The sequence below is a fragment of the Tursiops truncatus genome, chromosome 14 (assembly GCF_011762595.2).
Source record: "Tursiops truncatus isolate mTurTru1 chromosome 14, mTurTru1.mat.Y, whole genome shotgun sequence".
NCBI lineage: Eukaryota > Metazoa > Chordata > Mammalia > Artiodactyla > Delphinidae > Tursiops > Tursiops truncatus.
This window is the reverse complement of record NC_047047.1, coordinates 14503208-14530580: the sequence shown is the minus strand read 5'-3', so window position 1 is coordinate 14530580 and position 27373 is coordinate 14503208. Positions and strand designations below refer to the sequence as shown.

At 39.2% G+C, this 27373-nt stretch overlaps 1 protein-coding gene across 1 annotated transcript in view; it reads left to right on the top strand.

Annotated features, from left to right (window-relative positions):
- KCMF1 (potassium channel modulatory factor 1) overlaps positions 1-27373 on the top strand; it is a 75496-nt gene that overhangs the window by 25009 nt on the left and 23114 nt on the right. Inside the window, exons 4-5 of the mRNA XM_073791756.1 lie at positions 19730-19897; positions 23989-24128. Coding sequence (XP_073647857.1) covers positions 19730-19897; positions 23989-24128 — 308 coding nt within the window. The remainder of the gene's footprint in view (positions 1-19729; positions 19898-23988; positions 24129-27373) is intronic.

Below are 27373 nucleotides of genomic sequence, written 5' to 3'. Positions count from 1 at the left end.
AGGAACACTAGACAGCACTTCAGCACTTCACTAGGGGCCACTTTAAACAGTGCGATCACCTACAAACAATACAGAAAGTTGAAAAACGTGACAGTACATAGACCATGAAAAGGATGCTTGTTTACAGGATGAACTGAAACAAGAAGGCAGAGCGGCCACTTGTTTGAGCTCAGCTAGGAATGTGCACATTGGTAACTCAGATGTGCATGAGTGACTTTGAAAGCACTGCAGGTATGCTATGTAAGTCTGTATGTGTATGTGTGCGTGTATATATACACATACACACACACATGTACACACACACACACGTACACATACATACACACACACAAAAAACAGGGAAAGTTAATCCAAGATGTTAGACGCCAGGATAGTAACTTGGGGTAGTTACTACCAGAAGGGGCGTAAGGGAGACTTTTGTTCTGTTAACTTGATCTGGGTGTTAGTTACGCAGGATGTGTTCACTTTGTGAAAACCAAGCTGCGTATTTATGATTTGTGTATTTTTCTAAATGGTGTTCCACTTCAGTAAATAGTGTAAAACAAACAGTACTGTGGCCTCAGGATCTGGGCGGTGGCCACTCATTGTGCACGGCTTTTGAGTGTCACTGCTCTGTTGTGGACAAGTTGTTCTCAGCTACTGCATGGCTGTCATTCTGGGGGTTCCCACTTCACCATCTTCCTGCTGATTTTAGTTGCTTCTCTCTTATTTTGGATCTCCTGTTTACTAGATTCGATCTCCCCATTATTTCCTCTTCTCATTCTTCTGTAGTTTCTGGAGAAAGGGTGCACTGGGAATAATTTTGTAAGAACTTAACAAATATGAAAATATTGTTAATACTACCCTCATCCATGAATGATAACTTTGCAAAGTATATAATTTTAATTTGGAAGTTCTTTCCTTTAGAACTTTGATGACATTAGTGTATTACCTTTTGGAGTCCAGTGTTCCTGTTGAACATATCAAATTCTTGATCTTTGTGTGTGACCTCTATTTCCTTCCTCCCCTATTCCCTCTCCTGGAAGGTGGTAGAATCTCCCTTAAGCCTGCTCTTTTGAAATGTGGTTACTTGCTTTCCTTTTATCCATTTTGTTCGGTACTGTATGGGTCTTTTCAGTCTGTCAATTATATCGTCTTTTCTGGAAAGTTTTCTTGAATTATTCTGTTGATTATTTTCCTCTCCTCCATTTTCTCGCTTTCAGGGTAAAGTTTTAAGAACTCTTAGGATTTACTCTGTTAACAACTTTCATATATAACACACAGCAGTGTTAATTATCTTTGTCATGTTGTGCATTTCATCCCTAGTACTTATTTATCTTATAACTGGAAGTTTGTACCTTTTGACTGCCTTCATTCAGTTCCCCTTTCCCCCACCCCCTGCCTCTGGTAACCACAAATCTGATCTCTTTTTTCTATGAGTTTGTTTGTTTTTGAAGTATAATTGACCTACAATACTGTGTTAGTTCCTGTTACACAACATAGTGACTCAATATTTCAGTACATTTCAAAATGATCACTACAGTAAGTCTAGGTACTGTCTGTCACCATGCAAGGATATTACATAGCTATTCACTATATTCCCCACACTGTTTATTTCATACCTGTGACTTGTTTATTTTGCAACTGGAAGTTTGTACTTCCTGATCTCCCTCACCTATTTCTTTCCTTTCCCTACCCCCTCCCCTCTGGAAACCACCTATTTGTTCTCTGCATCCGTAGCTCTGTTTCTGTTTTGTTATGTTTGTTCATTTGTTTTTTAGATTCCACATATAAGTGAAATAATACAGTGTTTGTCTGACTTATTTCACTTAGCATAATACCCTCTAGGTCCATCCATTTGTCACACATGGCAAGATTTCGTTCTTTTTATGGCTGGGTAATATTCCATTTTATACATATGTATATATACGTATGTATGTATACATACACACACACACACCCCACATCTTCTTTACCTATTCATCCATTGATGAGCACTTAGGTTGCTTCCATATCCAGCCCACTGTAAATAATGCTATAGTGAACAACATAGGGGTATATATATCTTTCCTAATTAGTGTTTTTATTTTGTTCAGATAAATACCCAGGAGTGGAATTGCTGAATTGTATGGTAGTTCTATTTTTAATTTTTTGAGGAGTCGCCATAATGTTTTCCATCTCCCTGATGATTAGTGATGATGGGTGTTTTCTTCAAGTGCCTGTTGGCCATCTGTATATCTTCTTTGGGAAAATATCTATTCAGGTTTTAATCGGGTTTTTGTTTTGTTTTTAATGTTGAGTTGTGTGAGGTTTTGGTATGTTTTGGATATTAACCCTTTATCGGATATATTGTTTACAGATATCTTCTCCCATTCACTTGGCAGCTTTTTCGCTTTATTGATAGCTTCCTTTGTTGTGCAGAAGCTTTTTAGTTTGGTGTAGTCTCATTTGTTTATTTTTGCATTTGTTTTGCTTGCTTCAAGAGACATATTCAAAGAAATGCTATTAAGACCAATGTCAAAGAGCTTACTTTTTTTTTTTTTTTTTTTTGGTTGCACTGGGTCTTAGTTGCAGCAGCTGGACTCCTTAGTTGCGACTCACGGGCTCTTAGTTGTGGCTCACCTGCTCCTAAGTTGCGTCGTGCGCTCCTTAGTTGCAGCCAGTGTGCTCCTTAGTTGCGGCACGTGTCCTCCTTAGTTGCAGCCGGTGGGCTCCTTAGTTGTGGCTCACAGGCTCCTTAGTTGTGGCATGCGAACTCTTAGTTGTGGCATGCATGTGAGATGTAGTTCCCTGACCAGGGCTCGAACCCGCATCCCCTGCATTGGAAGGCAGATTCTTAACCACTGCACCAGATGGGAAGTCCCACATTTAAGTCTTTAATCCATTTTGAATTTATTTTTGTGTGTTGCTAGAGAGTAGTCAGTTTAATTCTTTTACATGTAACTATCCAATTTTCCCAACACCATTTATTGAAGAGGCTGTCTTTTCCCCATTGTATATTCTTGCCTTTGTCATAGATTAATTGCCCATATAAGTGTGGGTTCATTTCTGGGCTCCCTGTTCTGGTCCCTTGATCTATGTGTCTGTTTTTGTGCCAGTACCATACTGTTTTGATTACTTTGTAATATAGTCTTGATGTCAGGGTGCATGATTCCTCTGGCCTTGTTCTTCTTTCTCAGATTGTTTTGGCTATGCAGGGTAGTTTGTGTTTCCATACAAATTTTAGAGTTATTTGCTTTAGGTCTGTGGAAAATGCCAATCGTATTTTGATAGGGAATTCATTGAATCTGTAGATTGCCTTAGGTAATGTAGTCATTTTAACAATATTAACTCTTCCAATCCATGAACGTAGTATACCTTTGCATCTATTTGTGGTGTCTTGAATTTCTTCCATCAGTGTCTTACAGTTTTCTGAGTACAGGTCTTTAAGCTCTTTAGTTAGGCTGATTCCTAGGTATTTTATTCTTTTTGATAGGATTTTAAGTGGTATTGTTTTCTTAATTTCTCTTTCTGATAGTTGTTAGTGTATAGAATATGCCACAGATTTCTGTATATTAAGTTTGTGTCCTGCAACTTTACAAATTCATTGATGAGTTCTGGTAGTTTTTTGGTGGTGTCTTTAGGATTTTTTTATGTATAGTATCATGTCATCTGCAAACACTGACAGTTTTACTTCTTCCTTTCCAATTTAGAATCCTTTTATTTCTTGTCTGATTGCTGTGGCTAGACTTCCAATGCTATATTGAATAAAAGTGGTGACAGTGGGCATCCTTCTCTTGTTCCTGATCTTAGAGGAAATGCTTTCAGCTTTTCACCATTGAGTATGATGCATATGTGACCTTTATTATGTTGATGTTTGTTCCTTATATACCCACTTTGCTGAGAGTTCTTTTTTTTTTATCATAAATGGATGGTGAGTTTTGTCAAAAGCTTTTTCTGTATCTGTTGAGATGATCATATGATTTTTATTTTTCAGTTTGTTAATGTGTATCACATTGATTGATTTGTGGATATTGAACCCTCCTTGCATCCGTGGGATAAGTCCCAGTTGATCATGGTGTATGATCCTTTTAATGTATTATTGAATTAGATTGCTAGTGTTTTGTTGAGGATTTTTATATCTGTGTTCATCAATGATATTGGTGATATTGGTCTATAATTTCCTTTTTTTGTGTGATATCTTTGTCTGGTTTTGGCATCAGGATGATGCTAGGCTTGTAGAATGAGTTTGGAAGTGTTTCTTCCTCTGCAATTTTTTTGAATAGTTTGAGAAGGATAGGTGTTAATGTTTGGTAGAATTCACCTATGAAGCTGTCTGGTCCTGGACTTCTGTTTGTTGAGAATTTTTTGATTACTGATTCAATTTCATTACTGGTAATTGGTCTGTTCATATTTTCTATTTCTTCCTGATTCAGTCTTTGCAGATTATACATTTCTAGGAATTTGTCCATTTATTCTAGCTTGTCCATTTTATTGGTATATAATTGTTTGTAGTAATTCCTTATGATCCTTTGTATTTCTGTGGTGTCAGTTGTAACTTCTCCTTTTTCATTTGTGATTTTATTGATTTAGGCCCTCTCTCTTTTTTCCTTGATGAGTCTGGCTAAAGGTTTATCAATTTTGTTTATCTTTTCAAAAAAGTAGCTCTTAGTTTCATTGATCTTTTCTATTGTATTTTTAGTCTCTATTTATTTCTGCTCTCATCTTTACGATATCTTTTCTTCTACTAATTTTGGGTTTTGTTTGTTCTTCTTTTTCTAGTTCCTTTATGTGTAAGGTCACTTTCAGGATATTGAAACGTCTAGATTTGGGTTCCAGTTTTCTTCTCTTTAACGTTCTATTCTCTCTCTTTCCCTCCTGCACCTTCTCCTTCTGGAAATAATTTAGTTAAGATTTAACTCAGACTCTTCTCTTTTCAGTAATACTTGCATATTATTCTGTTGTCAACAGTGCCTTGAGTTCCCTAGGTCAGAGGCCCTCTGTTTTACCCTCTTTAATGAATAAACTTCCTATTTCCACTTGGAGTAGAATATGTTGGAAAGGCAACTTACAAATTTAACTGCTTCTGGAAGAGTTTTTACATCTTTCATCTTTAAATGATTTCCACTCTAATCCAAGTTCCAGCAATACCTGATGCTGCCAGTCCCAGACATTTTGTTGAATGTGTACTGTAAATTGGGTGGTTTTTTTGCTTCCCCCTTTACCCATACAAGGATTCAGCTTTCTCCAACCTCCTAACTCCATTACCACTCATCCATCTGCTTCCCAGCTTCCAAAATTTTGTTGCTATTATTTATTTGTGTTGGCCCTATTCTTACGAAATTGTCTTTTTTAAATTCCAATACTAGATTTTAAGATTTTCAGAAAAGAACAAAATTAGGTCTTACCTTATTATCTGTTCTAGACCTTATCATCACAGAATTATGGTTCAGTCTTAAATGCCACTGTCCAGTGCACTGTTGTCCAATGCAATAGCCACTAGCCATGTGAGCCCTTGAAATGCAGCTGTGCAATTCAGTGTGGAACTGAATTTTTAATTTTATTTGTTTTTGTTTGTTTGTTTGTTTGTTTCTGGCTGTGTTGTGCAGCTTGCAGGATCTTAGTTCCCTGACCAAGGATTGAATCCATGCCCCCTGCAGTGGAAGTGTGGAACCCTAACCACTGGACCACCAGGGAATTCCCTTTATTTTATTTTAATAAATTACATTTAAATAATCACATGCGTCTAGTGGCTGCCATACTGGACAGTGCAGGTCCAGTGCTGGTGAACTAGGAGTTGGAATGTAAATTCTAGTCAGCATATCTACTACATGGACGTTTTTTTCCTGTTTCCTTCTCCTTAATTTATTTCTTCATTCATATCAGTGTGGACACGTGGATTTCTGTATTATTCAGTGGGCATTATTTTTTTATTATTGATTTTGATGCTCAAATTATCCCAGATTTGGACAGTGGAAACCCCATTCAGGTTTCTTCTGTGTCCTTTTGACATGTACCCTCTTTCTGGATCATTCATTCTAGACCTTAGACATTACAGGCTCCTCACGTACTCACCCTGTCCTAACCTCTGGAATCATCCATTTCTCCAAGGAGCTCTGGTTCCTCTTAGTGGAGGATAATGGAAACCAAGATCTGGTTGCTTGGTGGGCTCATTGCTGCTGGACCAGCACTGCTTCTAGGCTCTGTAAGCTGACAAGGGATTTTTAAAGACTGATGGCTTTGGACAGCACGGATAAAGAGATATTTCTATCATTGCAAAAAGGGGAAAGATGGGGTTACTAGAATTTAGGAGTTCAGAGACTCCTACTTCCCCAGGCCCATCTCTACACAGCTGGTGCTTGGCCTTTGAGTGGATTCAGCTGGTTGGTGATGAGAATGCCAGAAGAGCTTGGTGCTAGAACCCCTCTGCTGCTGGAGGGGTGCTTTCTCTCTCCCTCTTTAACCTCCCATTGGCAGAACGTGAACCAGAAGCCAGCTGCCAAGGGAGTATGAATAACTTGAGTTTGCAAACCCTAGACCATTGTTTCTCAGCCTCAGCACCACTGACATTTTGGGCCAGGTGGCCATCCTGTGCTTTGTAGGATGTTTAGTAACAACATCCCTGGCCTCTATGCACTTGATTCCAGTATCCACCCCACCCCCAAATGTTTCCATATATAGCCAGCTATCCCCTGGGGAGGCAAAATGACCCCATTGAGGACCACCTCCTGGACCATCATTGCAGAAAAGAATAGAGAAGGGTAGACTTGGAGCTAAGAAACAGTAGTACTAACCAGCACCCTACTTTACTTTACACAACCTTGAAGTGTGAAGGAAGGGAAGAGAAATTAACATTTACGTTCCTGTTACAGCCCTGCAATATAGAGAGATTAGTATATGCTTTTTTTTTTTTCTTTAGTTGATGAGGAAAGCAAAGACCAGTTAAGTAATTTCTTCGCAGTCAGGCAGGGTTCAAATCCTTGCTGATAAAGTTATTCGTTTACATGCTCTTGAAGTTTGTGCTTGAATTTTTAGGTTGTTGTTATTGCCATAGTCTTTTTAAGTGGGGCAACTATTCTTTTGAGTGTTGCATTTTCAAGTCATTATGGATATATTGTCAACCTGGGTGCATTTTCTGGATGGTGCCCTACTGGAGCCATGCTTAGAATAATGGCTAAAAATGTTCACAAACAGAGGGAAGAAGAAACATGAATAATATTTGTTAGGCAATTCCCTGGTGGTTCAGTGGTTAGGACGCTGTGCTCTCACTGCTGAGGGCCCGGGTTCAATCCCTGGTCAGGGAACTAAAATCCCGTAGGCTGTGCGATGTGGCCAAAAAAATAAATTATGTTAAAGCCAATGTCTTATTTTGTTTTTTAGTTTTGGATACTTATATTTAAGTACTAGTTAACTTGATTTCCTAGAGATTTGCTTCAGACTATACAAGCACTGCCTATTTTTCTCATTTTGCCTTTATGCCTAGTCCTTTACTTCTTTCTATTCCATACTGTTGTGTGTCACTCTCAGTGGTAGAAAGACATGTCCTCTCTCAAAGGAAATCTCCCAAAGATCAACCTAATACTTTACAGTACCTTGCACCTTGCATGACTCATGATCGCCTCAGACCTAACATCCAAAGTAGGCTAGTGTGCTTTCTAAGCCAGACATAAACCGCTTTTTCTCTTCCAGTGCTAGAGCATTCTCTGTACTTTGCGTTATTCCTAGTCCTCTCCAGAGTTTTATATCTGTTGTAGGTCTCTTTGCTTTAAGATCAGTGAAGGAACTAGAGCAGACACAAACATAACGTAACAGTTGAAGGTAGGATTTTTGAAGACCTGTTAGATTTAAAATCGGTTCGCCTAGAAAAGAGGAAGGGCACTTCCCTGGTGGCGCAGTGGTTAAGAATCCGCCTGCCAATGCAGGGGACAAAGGTTCAGTCCCTGGTCCGGGAAGATCCCACATGCCGCAGAGCCTCTAAGCCTTTACGCCACAAGTACAGAGCCTGTACAGACCCAACACAGCCAAAAAAAAAAAAGAAAAGAGGAAGAAGTGACTTGATTCTTTTTTTAAATAAATTTATTTATTTATATTTGTTTATTTTTGGCTGCACTGGGTCTTCGCTGCTGTGCGCGGGCTTTCTCTAGTTGTGGTGAGTGGGGGCTACTCTTCGTTGTGGTGCGCAGGCTTCTCATTGCAGTGGCTTCTCTTGCTGCGGAGCATGGGCTCTAGGCGCATGGGCTTCAGTAGTTACGGCACACGGGCTCAGTAGTTGTGGTTCGCGGGCTGTAGAGCGCAGGCTCAGTAGTTGTGGTGCACGGGTTTAGTTGCTCCGTGGCATATGTGGTCTTCGCAGACCGGTGATCAAACCTGTGTCCGCTACATTGGCAGGTGGATTCTTAACCACTGCGCCACCAGGGAAGTCCCAGAAGCGACTTGATTCTTGTCTTAAGCTGTGTAGTGGCTTTCTGAGAGCGGATTTAGAGTAATTGCTTTATGTGGAGGAAACATGGAACAAAGGGACCTGAAGTTGTGTTTCAGTGTTTTGAAGAGAAGGTACCTCAGGGACTGCTTGATATGAAGCGTTGTGTCAGGGTGAGGCTAATTGTGGGGCTCTGTTGTACTCTCCCAACTAGAACAGGTCATCTTATATTGCTCTTATTTGTTGGATGTGTTCCCATAGTTCTCTGCCACTTACTCTTCATACTCTATTTTAATTGCTTGTTTACTTATCTTTATTCCCTATTAAACTTTAAACACTAAGTGGGCCTATAGGTGCTCAGAAACTTGTGTTCATTGAAGTAATGTTGTTACAGTAATTTAATACAAAATTATCTCCTAATATCCGTGCAGGACAAATCCTTTACACTATAATAGAAAGGGCTGTCATGTGCAGACTGTGAATTTATCACAAATAAATGTGCAGACATTTCTAGCTCAAATAATTATTAAATAGTATGTTTTCTGGTCCCTCCCTATTCATCTTGTGGTTTTCTTCCCCTTTCCCTAAAACAGTTGCAGAAGATCAGTTTTAAAGTGTTTAAACCATAGGCAGGATGTTCTGGGGTGGGGGGGGTGGCAAATCCCATTAAGTATGTTTCACCCTTTAGTTGTTTAAAATGACATTCTTCTCTCTCACGAATATATGTAGTCTGTCTTTCCAGGAAAGGCAAGAGGTCCCCTACTGCTCTTTGTACTGCATTGGCCAACTATGCAATGGGAAGGCATTCTAAACAGCAACTTCAGCCTGTTGTCAGTGCCCACTAGTACGCTGTCCACGTTGTCTGTGCAGTGCCTAGCGTACCCAGATTATACACTGTGCTTGGGAGAAGTCATTCTGTGAACGCTTAGCTTGAAACTCAGTGACTAGTTGATACTTCAGCAAGAATTAACAAGTACGGGATATAGAATCCATCTCTGGGGCCAAAAAACATTAGTTTTATTCTATAATTTCATTAGGTCAACTATTTTACCCATTTATACCTCAGTGTAAAACCAGCCATCCTGTCAACCTTCAATGCTACTGTACAAGTTGAGATGGGATTGGGGGAGTTTTGTCTGTGTTAGGTTTTCGTGGAGTTTTTAACGAAACATTTTAAACATGTAGAAAGAAAGATTTTGCAGATATGGACGAATTTCACTTTGTACCCTTTCTTGATTCCATTCTGTTTCCTTCCTTTTTCTCCCTACTTCCCAGAGGCCATCACTTCTTGGAGCTGGTGTGTATCCTTTCCGTTCACATTTCAGCATGCTTTCCACATGTGTATGTGTCCATAAACTCTAATTATAGAGTATTGTGTATTTTAAAATTTACATAAATGCTTCCATGTGGTTTGTATCCTTTTACAACTTGTTTTTGTGGGGACTTATACATGATAATAGCAGTTTGTTGGAGTACGATGTTCTAGAATTTCATTATGTGATTATGTCACGTATAATAGGTTGTTGATTCCCATGTCTGAAGATGTGTGTATGCCAGATTTCCTTATGTTTGAAAAGACCAAAAAAGAAAAATAAATTATATATTTGAGTCATATTGATATTCTGCTGTGATTTGAAAGAGTGAGGCCTGACATGTTTCTTGCTTACTGAAATTTTATTTTTTTTATTTTTTAAGGTTTTTTTTTTTTGTCTTTGTTTCGTTTTGGTTTTGGCTGCGTTGGGTGTTCGTTGCTGCACACAGGCCTTCTCCAGTTGCAGTGAGTGGGGGCTACTCTTTGCTACGGTGCACGGACTTCTTATTTTGGTGGCTTCTCTTGTTGCAGAGCACAGGCTTCAGTAGTTATGGTGCGTGGGCTCAGTAGTTGTGGCTCGTAGGCTCAGTAGTTGTGGCACATGGGGCTTGGTTCCTCCGCGGCATGTGGGATCTTTGCAGACCAGGGGTCGAATCCGTGTCCCCTGCACTGGTAGGTAGATTGTTAACCACTGTGCCACCAGGGAAGTCCCTGAAATTTTAAATAAAAGAGATGGTGATGTTTTTAAACATTTACCAATATAGGACATGGATTTTCAAAAAGTTAAGAGAACACTACTCTAGAATAAGAACTTAACAAAATAGTGACTTTAGGTAGAGCTGTGTTTGATCAATTATCAACCTCTGGAAATATATATATATATGTATATGTAACAACACCTGCCTTGAAAGTAATTCCTCAATCTCAGGGTTTCATTTTAGAGAAGCTATGTGGTAGGTAAAATTAAAGTCTCTCACAAAATAAAGAATTAAGGGAAGAATAATAAACATGACATTAAATGTATATCTCTATGCCATAGTAAATAAAAGTTCTAAAGACATCCATTTCTGAAACAAACAAAAAACAGATTAATTGTTGTCAGATGATCTGCTTTAGTAGGTAACCCTTCATCGTCATCACCGTTGGTCACTTCATGATGGTGCGCCCTAGGAGCAAGCTGCATAGTGCTTGTGGGCCTCAGTTTATTCATCTGTAAAAGAAGAACAACAGTTCAGTGACCAAGCCCTTAGCAGGTGCCTGAGGCAGCAAGGTCAGTTAAACACTAATTGGTTAGTGGAGATGATCTGAGGGAGAGTCTCCTATGTCATTTTTTTTTAACATCTTTATTGGGTTATAATTGCTGTACAATGGTGTGTTAGTTTCTGCTTTATAACAAAGTGAATCAGTTATACATATACATATGTTCCCATATCTCTTCCCTCTTGCATCTCCCTCCCTCCCACCCTCCCTATCCCACCCCTCCAGGCGGTCACAGAGCACCGAGCCGATATCCCTGTGCCATGCGGCTGCTTCCCACTAGCTATCTACCTTACATTTGTTAGTGTATATATGTCCATGACTCTCTCTCGCCTGTGTCATTTTATACCTGTTTTAAGGGCTTTAATTTTTCAGACGGATCCCAATAGGTTTGAAACGTAATGTATTTTTTACTAGTGTTCTCCTTTACAAGGCTCTGCAAAATGCTCATGTAATCACTAGATATTTTAATAAAAATTACCACCTTCTTTAAGGGCACTTGTCTTTTTGGGAGGGCTAGAGCTTTCTGCCCTTGCCCTGTAGGCCTGCCTGGAGGGTCTTTAAAACAGGGCAGGGCTTCTCTGGTGGCACAGTGGTTGAGTCCGCCTGCCGACGCAGGGGACATGGGTTTGTGCCCCGGTCCGGGAAGATCCCACATGCCGCGGAGCGGCTGGGCCCATGAGCCATGGCCGCTGAGCCTGCGCGTCCGGAGCCTGTGCTCCGCAACGGGAGAGGCCGCAACAGTGAGAGGCCCGTGTACCAAAAAAAAAAAAAAAAAAAAAACCGGGCAGTGTTTCTGATTAGTGTGCATTGTTTATAGCAACTAAATGGAGTTGCACACATATTTGGAAATATTGAGATTTTAGTTTTGGCTTTTATATATGAAATTGTTAACACAATCTGTGGCTGATAAAAAACCTGCTTCCCAAGAACAGACCCTTCGTTTATACAGCTGGCAGCCAAGCTCTTCTGGGCTAATGTTGCCGAATGGGGGCTGATGCCTAGAAGTATTCGGCACAGCATTTTTGCTGACTTAATTTTCCTTTCTCCTACGGGAAACAAGTACCTGTTGTTCAGTCCCTTCTTTTCCCCCCTACTTTCATCATTCAGTCATTCTTACATCAAGAGGTCTATTATAGACACACATTAATCCTTGTTTCCCTTCTCTCTTTTGAGCTCTTATCTAAATACTCTAGGAAAATGTCCCTTTCTCTTTTCATCCACTTCATTCAGCAGATACCCACTGAATTCCCACTTTGTCCCAGGCATTCCTTACACACCTCTTCTTCCTTCGTTTTATGTGTGAGTCAGAAAATAGCTCTAATCATGGCTGAGTATAATAGTAGATTGAGTAATATAGAAGCTTCTCTATTTCCAGAGGAGAGGTTCTGAAAGACTATTCCTAACTAAGCTTACTCATGAGCAAGTCCATTGTTACTAAGGTAGGTTTCTGTTCGCAGGCCAGGGATGCATTTCTACGAAATAAGAGCATAGAACAGTTCTTTAAAACCAAGGAAAACAGCCAGTTGTTCCAAAATGGACCAAATTTCACTACACTAAAAACTTTTAGAAATGAATTAAACTTCCCTCTGAAAAAATGCATAAGGAACTCCTTAAATATAATGTCCAACCCCTGCCTTTCTGTCCACTTTGTTGAACAGACATGAACTAGCTTGGAATCATCCACAGCCATGAAAGAAGTTTTATCGTATTTTCCAACTACCTCATGACTTTGTTGTGAGGATTAATAAAGTAATTATGAAAATGGGCACACAATAAATAGTGATGGAAGTTGCTGCTATTACCACTGGAGTATTATAGCTCTGTGTAGCAAAGACCTTTACTCACTGCTGTATCTTGGCGCAGAATAGATAGTAGTGGAAGGATAGGTGGCTGCTCCTCATTGTTACATGTCATCAAACTTGTAGAATTCCACCTGAAAACAATAAACCGGAAGTTAGAAAGCTGAGTCCCAGTACAGAAAAGGTTGTTTTAAATGGCCGGGTAAATGTATCACAGGTTCAAGCAAGTCTGCTAAGTGTGAAGAACACACATACTACAAGATCTATTTACCAGGCTGTTCCATGTTTTTCCATAAAATTCCTCGCCATCACCCTGCCCTTGTTCTTCTGAATCGTACCCTCCCCAGGTGTATACGCTCCTTCTGATTTCTCTTTTCTCTGCCCCTGGCGTCTCTTTAACTATAGGTCTTTTCTTTTTTTTTATTTTATTTATTTTTTAAATTTTTCTATTTCTGGCTGCGTTGGGTCTTCATTGCTGCGCGCGGGCTTTCTCCAGTTGGGGCGAGCGGGGGCTACTCTTTGTTGTGGAGCACAGGCTCTAGGCGCACAGGCTCAGTAGCTGGGGCTCACGGGCTTAGTTGCTCTGCGGCATGTGGGATCTTCCTGGACGAGGGATCGAACCCCTGTCCTCTGTATTGGCAGGCGGATTCTTAACCACGGAGCCACCAGGGAAGTCCTAAAGGTCTTTTCTTTTTTTTTTTTTTGCTGTACATGGGCCTCTCACTGTTGTGGCCTCTCACTGTTGTGGCCTCTCCCGTTGCAGAGCGCAGGCTCAGCGGCCATGGCTCACGGGCCCAGCCGCTCCACTGCATGTGGGATCTTCCCGGACCGGGGCACGAACCCGTGTCCCCTGCATCGGCAGGCGGACTCTCAACCACTGTGCCACCAGGGAAACCCATCTCCTTTTGAGTCTCTCCCTTTATCATATGGCATAGATTTTTTTTTTAATAAACATGTATAGAATTACGTGTGTATTTAATTGGGGGGGGTGCGGGATTCTGCTCCTAATTCTAAAAATAATTGAGTAGGGCTTTCTTTTTTCTTTAAAAAGAAACAAACTCCTAGAGTTACTTTACCTTTGCAAGGCATGATTGATTCTATTTCCCCCAATGTTTCTTTTTTTTTTTTTTTTTTGCGTTACGCGGGCCTCTCACTGCTGCGGCCTCTCCCCCTGCGGAGCACAGGCTCTGGACGTGCAGGCCCAGCGGCCATGGCTCACGGGCCCAGCCACTCCGCGGCACGTGGGATCCTCCCGGACCGGGGCACGAACCCACGACCCCTGCATCGGCAGGCGGACTCTCAACCACCGCGCCACCAGGGAAGCCCCCCAATGTTTCTTTAATAGAAGGGGGGAAAGCTTTCTACTCCTGATCTAGGCTCCCAGCTTGTGAAGCATTATAAAATTTGTCTTAGGTTCCAGCAATTTTGCTTCTAGAAATATCCATTGATCATCTTCTTTAATTCTGGCTACTTCTGCTGTTCACTGAATTATAATAGTTCATTTCTTTAACTGCTTGTGTTCATCTGAGATCCTCTTCAGAAGGTTGCATGATTCTTCAACCATCTAAATGCAAAGAGCCTCTTTGGGAATTGCCCTTATCATTGTCAAGTTATTTTAGTGGCATAGTTCTCTGTGCAGATCTTAATATTAAAATTGTTCTATAGCATGTAACACACACACATTCTTTTTTTAAAAGTCACACTTATTTAGAGATGCATAGGGCCTGAAGAGAGAATTCACTGAAGTAAAAAGAGAGCCTTCTCTCCAAATTACATGGCATCTAGAAGTCAAAATAGATTGTCAGTGGCAAAGGCTGAATAATCCCAGGGCTTCAAATTCAGGTGGATGGAGTCTCTTCCTGTTGTGTTTCTTTTCACTGTGTATCTTGACAGATAGCTTTCCCTTTGTCGACCTTCCCTTCCCACCACCTCTCTGTTCCCTACCTAAAAATTCGTTCAAATCAAAAGAAAAAGCTGTATCAACCTTTGGGTTTTTCTTTTAAAAGATATATAAATGTATATTTAATGTACACGTAATATATATATAAGTAAATAAACCTTTGTTTATTTTAGAAAATTAAGAAAGAAAAAAGACTTTACATATTATTTCGGTGGATTTTTAAACATCTGTTCCCACTAGAGGGCGTTCTTTCCTTTGATTTTAGTTCATAGCTTTTATGTATTTATTTTACAGAACTGCTAAATATAAAGGTAAGTGTTGAGGGTTTGAATGTGTTCAGATATACCTATTATAGATAGGGGTTGTCAGATATACACCATTCTTTTTATGTAAGTTTCACACATGGGCGTGTCAAAATTGAGGATAAGCTGTATTTCCTAGCATTTTTGTTTGTCTTGTTAAGTGAACTTGGTCAGATGGGGAATCACAAATATCCCACCATAACTTTAAGATGTAGCTTGTGTAGATGTAGATATGGTACATATATACAATGGAATATTAGCCATAAAGAAAGAATCAAATAATGCCATTTGCAGCAACATGGATAGACCTAGAGATAATCATACTAAGCGGAGTACGTCAGAAAGAGAAAGACAAATACCATATATCACTTATATGTGGAATCTAAAATACGACACAAACGAACTTATCTACAAAATGGAAGCAGACTCACTCACAGGTACAGAGAACAGACTTGTGGTTGCCAAGAGGGTGGGGGCGGGGATGAATCAGGAGTTTGGGGTTAGCAGATGCAAACTGTTATATATAGGATGGGTAAACAACAAGGTCCTACTTGTATAGCAACAAGGTCCTACTGTATAGCACTATGTTCAATATCCTGTGATAAACCATAATGGAAAAGAATATGAAAAAGACTGCATACCTGTATAACTGAATCACTTTTCTGTACAGCAGAAATTAACACAACCTTGTAAATCAACTATACTTCAATAAAATTTAAAAAAAAAAAAGATGTAGCTTGTGCTAGTTGCCATGTTACAAAGTAGTGACTGTCCGAATTTGTTTATGACAATATGGCTAAAGCTAGATTATTCAAGGATGAGTTGCATATTTTATTATTTGGTTAACTCAGTTTTTGCAGGGTGTATATAGTATAGAGTAACTGAAACCTAACATTTTTTAAATCCAGGAGATCTCAGTGCTAACACATAGTGGTTCTCCAGCCTTGCCTCTCAAGGCGATATTTTATTTGACAATATTTGAATTCTTGTTTCTATTATAAATGATATTTTTCTATAGGAACTTTTTTTTTAACATCTTTATTGGAGTATAATTGCTTTACGATGTTGTGTTTCTGCTGTATAACAAAGTTAATTAGCTATATGTATACATATATCCCCACACCCCCTCCCTCTTGCATAGGAACTTTAGTTCTTAGCATCTTAAATATATCTTATTGTTATCTCACCAGAAGGAACTTCATTCTTCCTATCAGTAGGGACATCATCAGCATGTCCCTACTGAAACTGATGCAGTGTTTGGCAATATCACCATCCCCAGTCGCCTTAAGCTTTGTTCATTTATACTTGTCGGTGGGCATCCCCACCACAGAAAGAAAAGTGGGGCCCGCAGAGTAATGGTGGATGGGACATGCCGAAAAGTTAGTGTTCAAAACTGAGCTTGCCTTTCAGGCACCTCTTTAGCTCAGTTCACACTACATTTTGTTTGACAAAGTTATTGTACCCTGTTACATTAAACTTTCATTTGTGAATCTGAATAGATACTTACCCCTTTTCAGTACCTTCAGTGCTGTGCTAAAAGCATTGTCATGCTTGGAAGCTGTTTTGAATGGGCAGATTTTGAAGTATTCCATCTTTTTGCCCACCATCTTTTCAGTGAAGCTTTCTTTGTCCACACTATTTATCCTGTTTTGCTTTATTTTTCTCCATGGCACCTATCTTCCAACTTGCTTTATAACTTAGTTTGGTTGTATGCCTGTCTTCACCCACTCTTTTAGGCTATCATTCATTCTTTTTTAATTCATTCTATAATGGACGGTTGATGGCCCTTTGGGTTGTTAACAGCCTTTTTTTTTTTTTCTTTCCAGTTGCCAAAACTGCTTTGAACATTCTTTTGCATTCTTCTGGTGCTCCTGGGCAAAAGTTTCCCCAGGGAATAGATTTAAGAGTGAAATTGCAGTCACAGTAATTGTACATGTTTAACTTGACTAGAATATGAACAAAATTTGCAAAGTAGTTGTGCAGATATGTGTTCCCACTAGCAGCGTCGAAGAGTTTCTGTTGCCCCTTGTCTTCTCTAGCACTTGATATCAACAGACTTCCAAGCTTTTGCCAGATTGGTAGATGTAAAATGATAGCTCATGATGGTTTTATTTGCACTTTTTTGATGACTAATGAGATGAGAGTCTTTTCATATATTTATTGGTCAGTTGTGTTTGTTGTTCTTTGTAGTGCCCATTGAGGTCTTTGCCCATTTTTCTGTTGGATGTTGGTCATTTTTTACTGATATGTGAGAGTTCCTTAATGTATTCCTTACTTCTGTCTGTCACGTATGTTGTATTTATCACCAGTTTCTGGGCCTTGTCTCTTCTGTCACTCTAGGGTATTAAAAGTGAAGGAAAAGTCTTAATTTTAACATGGTTGAATATATCTTTTTATGGTTTGGGCGTGTGTGTGTGTGTGTGTGTGTGTGTGTGTGTGTGTGTGTGTAAGAAATTGTTTCCTACTCTGAGCTCATAAAAATATTCCCTACATTGTCTTCAGAGATTTTTTCACTTTCCTTTCACGTTTGTCTTTAAACCATTTGGAACTGGTTCTTGTGTGTAGGATCTGTGAAAGAGATCCAATTTTATTTTCCCCATATATGGGTGATCACCTGTCCTAGTACCATTTATTGTCTACTCTCTCCTTTCCCCACTGATCTCTAGTGACCTTACTGTCATGAAACAGATTTCAACATGTGTGCATCTGTTTGGGGGCTTTCTATACTGTTCCTTTGGTCAGTTTGTCTGTCTCTATGCCAATGCCATTCTATCTTTATCACTGTAGCTTTATAGTAGCTCTTGATATGTTAAGCAAATCCCTGCATCTTGTTATTCTTCAGGAATATCTTGGCTATTCTTGACCCTTTGCAAATTGTGTAAAAATTTGAGTCAGCTTATCATGTTCCACAAAAAATTCTTTTGTGATTTTTTTTATTAGAATTGTATTGAATCCACAGATCAATTTGGGGAGAATGATATTTTATTATGTTGAACCTTCTAGTCAGTGAACCTGGTATTTTTATTTTTTTAAAGCTCTTTGTCTTTGAACACATTTTTACTAATTTACTTCATAAAGGGCTGCATATCTTTGGTTGGCTTTTTTAAATTTATTTATTTTATTTTTATTATTTTTGGTTTCGTCGGGTCTCAGTTGCGGCATGCGGGATCTTCGTTGCAGCGTGCGGGCTTCTCTCCAGTTGCAGCACGCAGGCTTAGTTTCCCCATGGCGTGTGAGATCATAGTTCCCTGACCAGGGATTGCACCTGCGTCCCCTGCATTGGTAGGTGGATTCTTAACCACTGGACCACCAGGGAAGTCCCCTTTCGTTAGCTTTATTCATAGGCACTTTTCAGAAATGCTACTACAAATGACATAACGTTTTTATTGTGGTAAAATATGCACAGCATATCATTTTAACCCTTTTTGCAGGTACAATTCAGTGGCATTTGTACATTCCCATTGTTGTGCAACTATCACCACTGTCCATCTCTAGAATTTTTTTATCATCCCAAACTGAAACCCATTAAACAATACTCCCCATTCTCCCTTCCACCCAGCCTCTGGTAACTAACCACTGTTCTACTTTGGTTTGTTGGGTTTTTTTTTGGGGGGGGGGGGGTTGTTTTTTCTGTGAATTTGACTAATCTGAGTACCTCATATAAGTGGAATCATAAGTGGCGTTTTAAAAATATACCAGTATTTGTCTTTTTTGAGTGAAGAAATCAGTGTTTTATTAAATTGGTTTTTGTATTTAGCTAACTTGCTTAAAATATTAATTTCAATAATTTAGCTGGGGTTTTCTGTATAAACAAGCATATCACATGTGAATAAAAGGCTTTCCTACTATTAATTAAACCTGCCTATTGAGTTTTAAATTTTAATTAATTTTTTGTATACCTAGATAGTTCATTTTCAAATCTGTTGGTTGCCTCTTCAAGCTCTTCTTTATTTCTTTTAAACTGTTAAGTGTTATTTGGTATTCGATTCTGTTATAAACTGTTTGCCATTCTGATTCTGCTGTTTCTGCTACTTTCTGATGGTGTTTTGTTTTTTGTTGGTATTTTGTGTATGAGCTGTCATTCCTTCAAATTTTATTTCTGCCAGCTGCCTGGTGGCAGTACTAATTTAGGACCACTTTAAATTAAATTCTTGACCTGAGAACCATTTGGGAGTCTGAATTTGGGCTCTCCACTTATAAGAAGTCTGGACTGGTTTGTAGTTATAACTTTTCAGGGTTTTGTTGTTGTTGTTGTTGTTTTGTGCCTGGGGAGAGGGGGATTTCACGGGTAAGTTTTGTAATCCCCTAGGGAGGGTTTCTAGCTCACCCATATACTGAGGGTATATTAGGGTCTCAGCTTTATGAGGAGTTGCCTGTTCAGACACCCCGCCGTGGCAGACCTTGGTCTTTGCTTCCTGTGTCTGTCCTGCAATGCTGTGAAAATTTAAGCTCAGATTTTTCCAAATAGATGCCCACTTCTTGAGTGATTCCATTTAACCATTCCTCTTTCACTTGGGTTTTACCCTCTTGCTAGTTCATCAAGGCATTTAAAACGTTTCTCTGCATTTTTTGAAACATTTTAAGTTATTTCCATTAGGAATGTAAATCAGGGGAACAAATCCACCATGTAGTTGGAAATTCCTATATCATTTTACTGTGTTGTTTTTAGTCATTTTGGAAAGGAAATCTGGGATTAAATGCATATTTTTTTATTTATAAAATTGAAATGGAGAGTGGCCTTTTACGGCTGCTGATTAATGATATTTCTTTTTTTTATAGGTGTCAGCTGTGATGCATGTTTAAAAGGAAATTTTCGAGGTCGCAGATATAAGTGTTTAATTTGCTACGATTACGATCTTTGTGCATCTTGTTATGAAAGTGGTGCAACAACAACAAGGCATACAACTGACCACCCAATGCAGTGCATATTAACAAGGGTAGATTTTGGTACGTATTTAATTAAAATTTTAATGAATTATCATTTAGAACTTTGTGTGTATGTGTATGAAGAAGTAAAGGCAAAATGTTCTAAAACTGTCCCCAGTAGCGTACATGAGGCTCCAAATTCATTAAAAATAACATGAGTCTTACTTTTATATTCTAAGTAATTTTTCCTCTTATAGTTTATTTATGAAAGCCATTCAGAAATAAATACAACCGGCAAGGTATGAAACGGAAGAGTGCCTCAGTAAAGAAGGAATAAAGTTTAAACTGACCGTTCTTGCTAACAATACACAAGTCTTCTTGCTCTGGTTATCAGGAAGCAGATTATTTCTACAGTTGATTAGAAGGCACTGTCAATTCATAAGAAAAGCTTTAAATGTTTCATGCTATAATTTCTTACTAGTCAACACTTGTTATTATCTGATTATAGCCATCCTAGTGGGTGTGAAGGTGAAGTGGTGGTATCTCACGTGGTTTTGATTTGCATTTCTCTGATGGCCAGTGATGTTGACCATCTTTTCTAGTGCTGATTAGCCATTTGTGGATCTGCTTTGGAGAAATGTCTATTCAGATCCTTTGCCCATTTTTTAATTGGGTAATGTGTCCTTTATTATTGACTTTTAATAGTTCTTTGTGTATTCTATATACAAGTTCCTTACAGATAAATGACTTGCAGAAATTTTCTCCTATTCTGTGGGTTGTCTTTTCACTTTCTTGATGGTACGCTTTGAAGCACATAAGTTTTAATTTTGATGGTGTCTAGTTTATCTGTTTCTTTCCTTTGTTGTGCTTTTAGTGTCATATCTAGGAAACTATTGCCTAATCCAAGATCATAAAGACTTAAAATTATGTTTTCGTCAAAGGGTTTTATAATTTTAGTATTTACATTTAGATCTTTGATCCATTTTGAGTTAATTTTTGTGTGTGGAATGAGGTAGAGTTCCAACTTCATTCTTTGGCATGTGAATATCCGGTTGTCCCAGCGTCATTTGTTGAAAAGACTATTTTCTACCCAATGAATTGTCTTGGCATTACTGTTGCAAATCGGTTGACCAGAGGGAAAGGGGAAATTGGGGTGTGTTGGTCAAAGAGTACAAAGTTTTGTTATGCAAGATGAATAAGTTCCAGAGATCTAATGTATAGCATGGTGACCATACTTAACGATATTGTATTGTATACTGGAAATTTTCAAAGAGGAGATCTTAAATTAAATCTTCTCAACACACACACACACACACACACACACACACACAAAATGGTAACTATGTAGAGGTAATAGAGATGTTAATTAGCTTGATTTTGGTGATCTTTTCACAGTGTATACATATGTGAAAACGTATTTATACCATAAATATATACAATTTTTATATGTCAAAGATAGTAAAGCTGTTAAAAAAGAAAAATCAATTGACCATAAATGTCAGTTTTAATTTCTGGACTCTCAATCTGTTCCGTTGATTTATATGCCTATATACCAGTACCACAGTGTCTCAATTGTGTAGTAAGCTTTGAAATCAAAAAGTATGCGTCTTCAAGCTTTGTTCTTTTTGAAAGTTGTTTTGGGTATTCTAGATCCCTTGAATTTTATGTGAATTTAGGATCAACTTGTCAAGTTTCTGCGAAGGAGCCAACTGGGATTTTGGTAGGAATTGTTTTGTACCTGTAGATCAGTTTGGAGAGCAATGTTATTAAGTCTGCCAACCCATGAATGCGGGGTATCTTTCTGTTTATTTAGGCTATCTTTCTGTTTATTTAAGTCATCTTTCATTTCTTTCAGCAAAATTTTGTAGCTATCAGAGGATAAGTTTCACACTTCTTTCATTAAGTGTATTCCTAAATATTTTATTCTTTTTGCTTTTGTAAATGGAATTTTTTAAAATTTTTATTTTGGATTGTCCATTGCAAATTACAGAAAAAGAATAGGTTTTTATATATAGATCTTGTATCCTGTAATGCTACTGAACTTGTTTATGAGTTCTGATAGTTTTTTAGTGGATTCGTTAGGATTTTCTATATACAGCAGGGGTCCCCACAGCTACTGGAACCGGGCCTCACAGCAGGAGATGAGCGGCGGGTGAGCAAGCGAAGCTTCACCTGTATTTACAGACAGTCCCCATCGCTCACATTACTGCCTGTCAGATCAGCGGCAGCATTAGGTTCTCATAGGAGCGGGAACCCTACTGTGAACTGCACATGCAAGGTATCTAGGTTGCACGCTCCTTATGAGAATCTAACACATCATCATCTGAGGGGAGCTGAGGCGGTGATGCCAGTGCTGGGGAGCGGCTGCAAATACAGATTATCATTAGCAGAGAGGTTTCACTGCACAGAGATCATAATAAATCAATTGCTTGCAGACTCATATCAAAACCCTATCAGTGGGCTTCCCTGGTGGTGCGGTGGTTGAGAGTCCGCCTGCCGATGCAGGGGACACGGGTTCGTGCCCCAGTCCGGGAAGATGCCGCGGAGCGGCTGGGCCCGTGAGCCATGGCCGCTGAGCCTCCGCGTCCGGAGCCTGTGCTCCGCAACGGGAGGGGCCACAACAGTGAGAGGCCCGCGTACCGCAAAAAAAAAAAAAAAAAAAACCCTGTCAGTGAGTGGCAAGTGAAACAAGCTCAGAGCTCCCACTGATTCTGCATTATGATGAGTTGTATAATTATTTCAATATATGTTACAATGTAATAATAATAGAAATAAAGTGCATAATAAATGTAATGTGCTTGAATCATCCCAAAGCCATACCCCACCCCCACCCCGCCCGCATCCATGGAAACTGGTCCCTGGTGCCAAAAAGGTTGGGGTTTGCTGATATACAGGGTCACGTCATCTGCTAATAGAGATAGTTTTACTTCGTCCTTTCCATCTCGATGCCTTTCCTTTCATTTTCTTGCCTAATTACTCTGGTTAGATCCTCCAGTAAAATATTGAATAGAAATGGCAAGAGTGGACATTCTTGTCTTGTTCCTGGTCTTAGGCGGGAGGCATCCAGTCTTCCACCAGTAAGTATGATGTTAGCTCTGGGTTTTTTGTAGATGCCCTTTATCAGGTAAGAAAGTTCTCTTCTTTTTTTTTTTATGTTTGTCTCCACCTACCCCAAATTCACTTGGCAAGTCTTATGCATATAATAAATGGTCAATATATATGTAATGGGTAAATATTTTTAAGATAGTCTTAATTTCCCTAAAAATGAATGTGCACGAATCTACCATGTAGTAAACACTTTCTTTCATTTTCTCTTCTCACAAAAACGATCATATCCTCTTAAAGTAGGTATTTGTTTCATGTTAAATAATGAGATCTTTGTAATGAAGTGACATAACATACTAAGTGTACTTTCAATTGCATTTCCTTTTGTGCTCCTAATAGAGAAAAATAGACTTATTCCTTGGCATGTGTTAATCAGGCAAACAGGTGTTTGAACTCAGCCAGAGTCCCTCTGGGTTGTAGAGTCCCTACTTAACCACTGTCTTCCCACAGACTCTCACTAATTGGTCAGTTCTTCAGTAACCAAGTTGGGCAGAGTACGTTGTGGTAGTTCCCCATTCAAGTTAGCATTTATAATAACTGAATGCTTAGGGTCCTTCCTGCTATATGAATGGTATGTTCTGTAGATAAATAGCTGCATCTAGGAGTTAGCATATTGATCATTGTCATCTGTTCTTTCCCTCTGAGCACTTGTGTTCTTGTATATGATATATCCTGCTGATTCTTTGTATTGACATTGGTGTTGCCACAGTATATACAGAGATAAAGAAAAAAAATAAATTACGATAAAATTAGAACCAGATGTGAAATTAGAGATGTTTCAAAATTAAATGAAGGGATATAAAGCTGTTTGCTTGCTTTTCTCTTAAGGCTGTAGTAGCAAGTAGAGAAGGAATTTGGGAAGAGTGACATAGAGTCCTTGGGAGAATAAGGATGTTACAGAGGTAAACAGAGAGGTACCTAAGCACTCCTTGACAAAGTGAGGCTGTTGGTGGAGATTTCAGGCACCCTGGGTTTTTTTACGTTATTGTACCACATGGTTACATTTTTATATATTTTTTAAAAAATGAATAATAATTATTTCTCAATGCAGTTCCTCTGTTTTTCAGATTTGTACTATGGTGGGGAAGCTTTCTCTGTAGAGCAGCCACAGTCTTTTACTTGTCCCTATTGTGGAAAAATGGGCTATACGGAGACATCTCTTCAAGAACATGTTACTTCTGAACATGCAGAAACATCAACAGAAGTGGTAAGTGAAGCAGCCTTGTGTCTAAATGATATGGTAAAGTATATTATTTCTAACATAAATAAAGCCATGTCACTATCATCTACCTCCTGTTAAGTGTACTGTTACTGTTTGTGTGATAACTGTTAAATTATCTTCAAACAGCAAATTTTACGCATCCTAGGAGGGAGGCTGCACGTGTACAAGATGATGCCCCCTATTTGTCCACACTAGCCTTTCTTGCGGTGTTGCTGAAAGCACAACGTGGAATCTTAACCAAATTCAGGAGCCTTCAGTAAACACGTGGTGAAAAGGTTTAAAGCACCCCGACCTGCAACACATCTCTTTCCATAGTATTCTAGCTGCCTGATTGATTTCCCTTTTATAAGGAAACCTTCACAAGGAAATTTTAAAATCTTTGGTCATATACTAAGTAGAAATCCATTGTCACATCTCATTGTGATAGATCACTGACCTTCCTTGGTTTTCATCAGATCATATTTCTTGCTTCATAGGTCAGAGCTTTGAGGTCCCTAGAAGTTCCTCCTACTCTGATCTTTGCCAGTGGCCAGGGACCCAGAATAATACCCAAAGAAAATCTTGGCTTGAAAGCTTTTTGGATATTTTACTTGACACCTGAGTCAGCATATATCCAACTTCAAGAAATGATGAGTGCACCCCAAAGAGTCCCCTTCCCCCCGTTTACCATTGGTAACAGTAGATAAAGTGAGCCATGAGAGCTGGAACTGTGGGTGTGGAACTCGGAGAGTTTGGGCCCAAGCATTTGCACATTGCTTCAACTCATAAGCCCCTGAATGTACTCAAAACAAATTAACTGAAACTCAGGAGAAGTAAAGTAATAGTGTGTCCAAGGACTCACAGCTAGTAAGGGGCAGAGTCAGGTGTTTGAACTCAGCCAGAGTCCCTCTGGGTTGTAGAGTCCCTACTTAACCACTGTCTTATTCTGTCTCCACTACAGCCCTGCTGTTACAGCTGTGAGAGTACAGGTTCACTGTTATCTCCACTTACACTGCTAGTTGATGTTAAAGTTGTTATAAGATTCATAGTTCAAACAGTTGGTAAATTTACATTATGTAGTTCTCAAATCAAATTTTACCGTCTGACAACTCAAAAATGCTCTCATCTTGCACCTTGGGGAACCTCAGAACACTATTGTCACATTTTACTTGTGTTCTTAATTTGTTCTTTTTATTCTACAAAGGTGATTTTGCTTCCTTTTGGAACAGTCCCAGATGACAGTGTGAAGAATGAATGCTGATTTGATTGCATCTCTGTCCTGGTTGTTGTGGGAAAGTTGGAATAATTTCTCTTTGATTTAAATTCTGTTAAGTTTGAGAATTTATTTACCTAGATATAATAAGGAGGGGTTTCCCTATTGTAAACCTGGCATTCTTAAAATCATTATTATATTAGCCAGTAGGCCCTAGTGTAGTAGTTCCATCACCCCTTTGGGACAGGACAATGTGTCGGTTTTCCACATCTAAAACTGGGGAATCCAGTGGAAATTCAAGTCCTCTCCATGAATGAAAAGCTAATTATTCATTTTTAAAAATGAGAGTCAACTACCAGCAGCCTTGCCTTTATTTTTTTCCAGAAAGTAAATACAATTTATTTATACTCCTTTGTACCTGATACACAGTTTGAAAATTAAATACCATCTACAAATAGTTTTATGGTCTGTCTCTCATAAGTTGTGTTCAGTTATATGCCTTCGTTTAGTTCCCCAACTTTTGGAACATAGCTCAAGGCAGCGGCCATACCATTTTTTCATATTAGTATTTGTGTAATATTTTAAGGATTTCTCTCTCCTCATGGGCTCTTAGTCTGCATGAGCACCGCATCTACCTCGCTTCCCACTCATTAGCACACCCAGACATTTCAAAGTGAAAAATAGCAAGCAGGCAAGAATCTTTGATACAAAGGTGCTTGATTCTTTGAATCATGTAGGTCGTGTCCTAGATCCGGGGCTGACATCAGCAGGTGTACCACGTGTGGAATACTGGCCAGTGTCCATGCTCAGTGATTGCTGCCTGTGCCTTGCCAGGTGTTAAGTATTTTGAATGCCTCTAGGTATATATGTGAAACACATTATCAGCTCTGATGTGTTACAGTTATACGTAAATGTCCATGTGATATTATTATGTGTGCCCTCTCAACACCCTCCCCCCTGTGTTTTGCCAAGTCATGGTAATTAAAACATTTTTGAATTCTGGAGTTCAGGAGTGACTCATGTCATTTTGGAAGGTAGGGAATTAGATTCACATAATAGCTGTATCTCTGTTTCTATTCCTGTTTATATTTTTCTTCCTAAATGCTCAATTTTCTATCCTTCTTTGCCCCTGCATTTCCTGCATATCTCTCCTCTGTACCACCAGCTTGTACCTTCCTCTAGGACTTAAGGATCTCACTCCTCTAACCAGCATCCCTTTGGAACATTTAGGAGTGAGAGGATATATCCCTGCAGATATTACTGTCACCACTAGTAAGCACTTACCGATACCTGACATAGCTAGTAAGAAAGTGTACGGAAGGTTAATTTTTAAAATAACTTTGTAGTCTTTGTGTGTATATATATATTTTGTTGTTGTTGTTGTTGTTTGTTTGTTTGTTTTTGGGTTTTTTTTTGCGATACACGGGCCTCTCACTGTTGTGGCCTCTCCCGTTGCAGAGCACAGGCTCCGGACGCGCAGGCTCAGCGGCCATGGCTCACGGGCCCAGCCGCTCTGCGGCATAGGGGATCCTCCCAGACCGGGGCACGAACCCGTGTCCCCTGCATCAGCAGGCGGACTCTTCAACCACTGCGCCACCAGGGAAGCCCCTTTGTCTATATTTTTGTCTCCTTTTTCAACTTGGGACTCTAAGGCCCCAACCTAAGATTTGCCTCCTTTCTTAAGATTAATTTAAGATTGCTCAAGAGGCTTTTGATTTTGAGGATATGGAGGATCCTTCAAACTAGATATTATTAAAAACATCTGACATAGAATGCATAGTGAAGATGATTAAAAATTTTACAAGCAGATTGGGTGTAGTCTCAGGGATCTTTTTATAAACACCAAATCTGATAAGCAGTGTGATTTTGAAGTTAAGCACAAGTTCTTAAAAACCCTCATAGTTATGAAATCTGGTTGATTGGGACTAGTTTTTGGTTGCGGGAAGAATTAAGAGGGGAAGTAGCACAGTATGTAATTATCAAAATCCATCAAGCTGGTAGTAGAAGTGAGCGCTAGAGGTCAAATGGGATTGCAAAC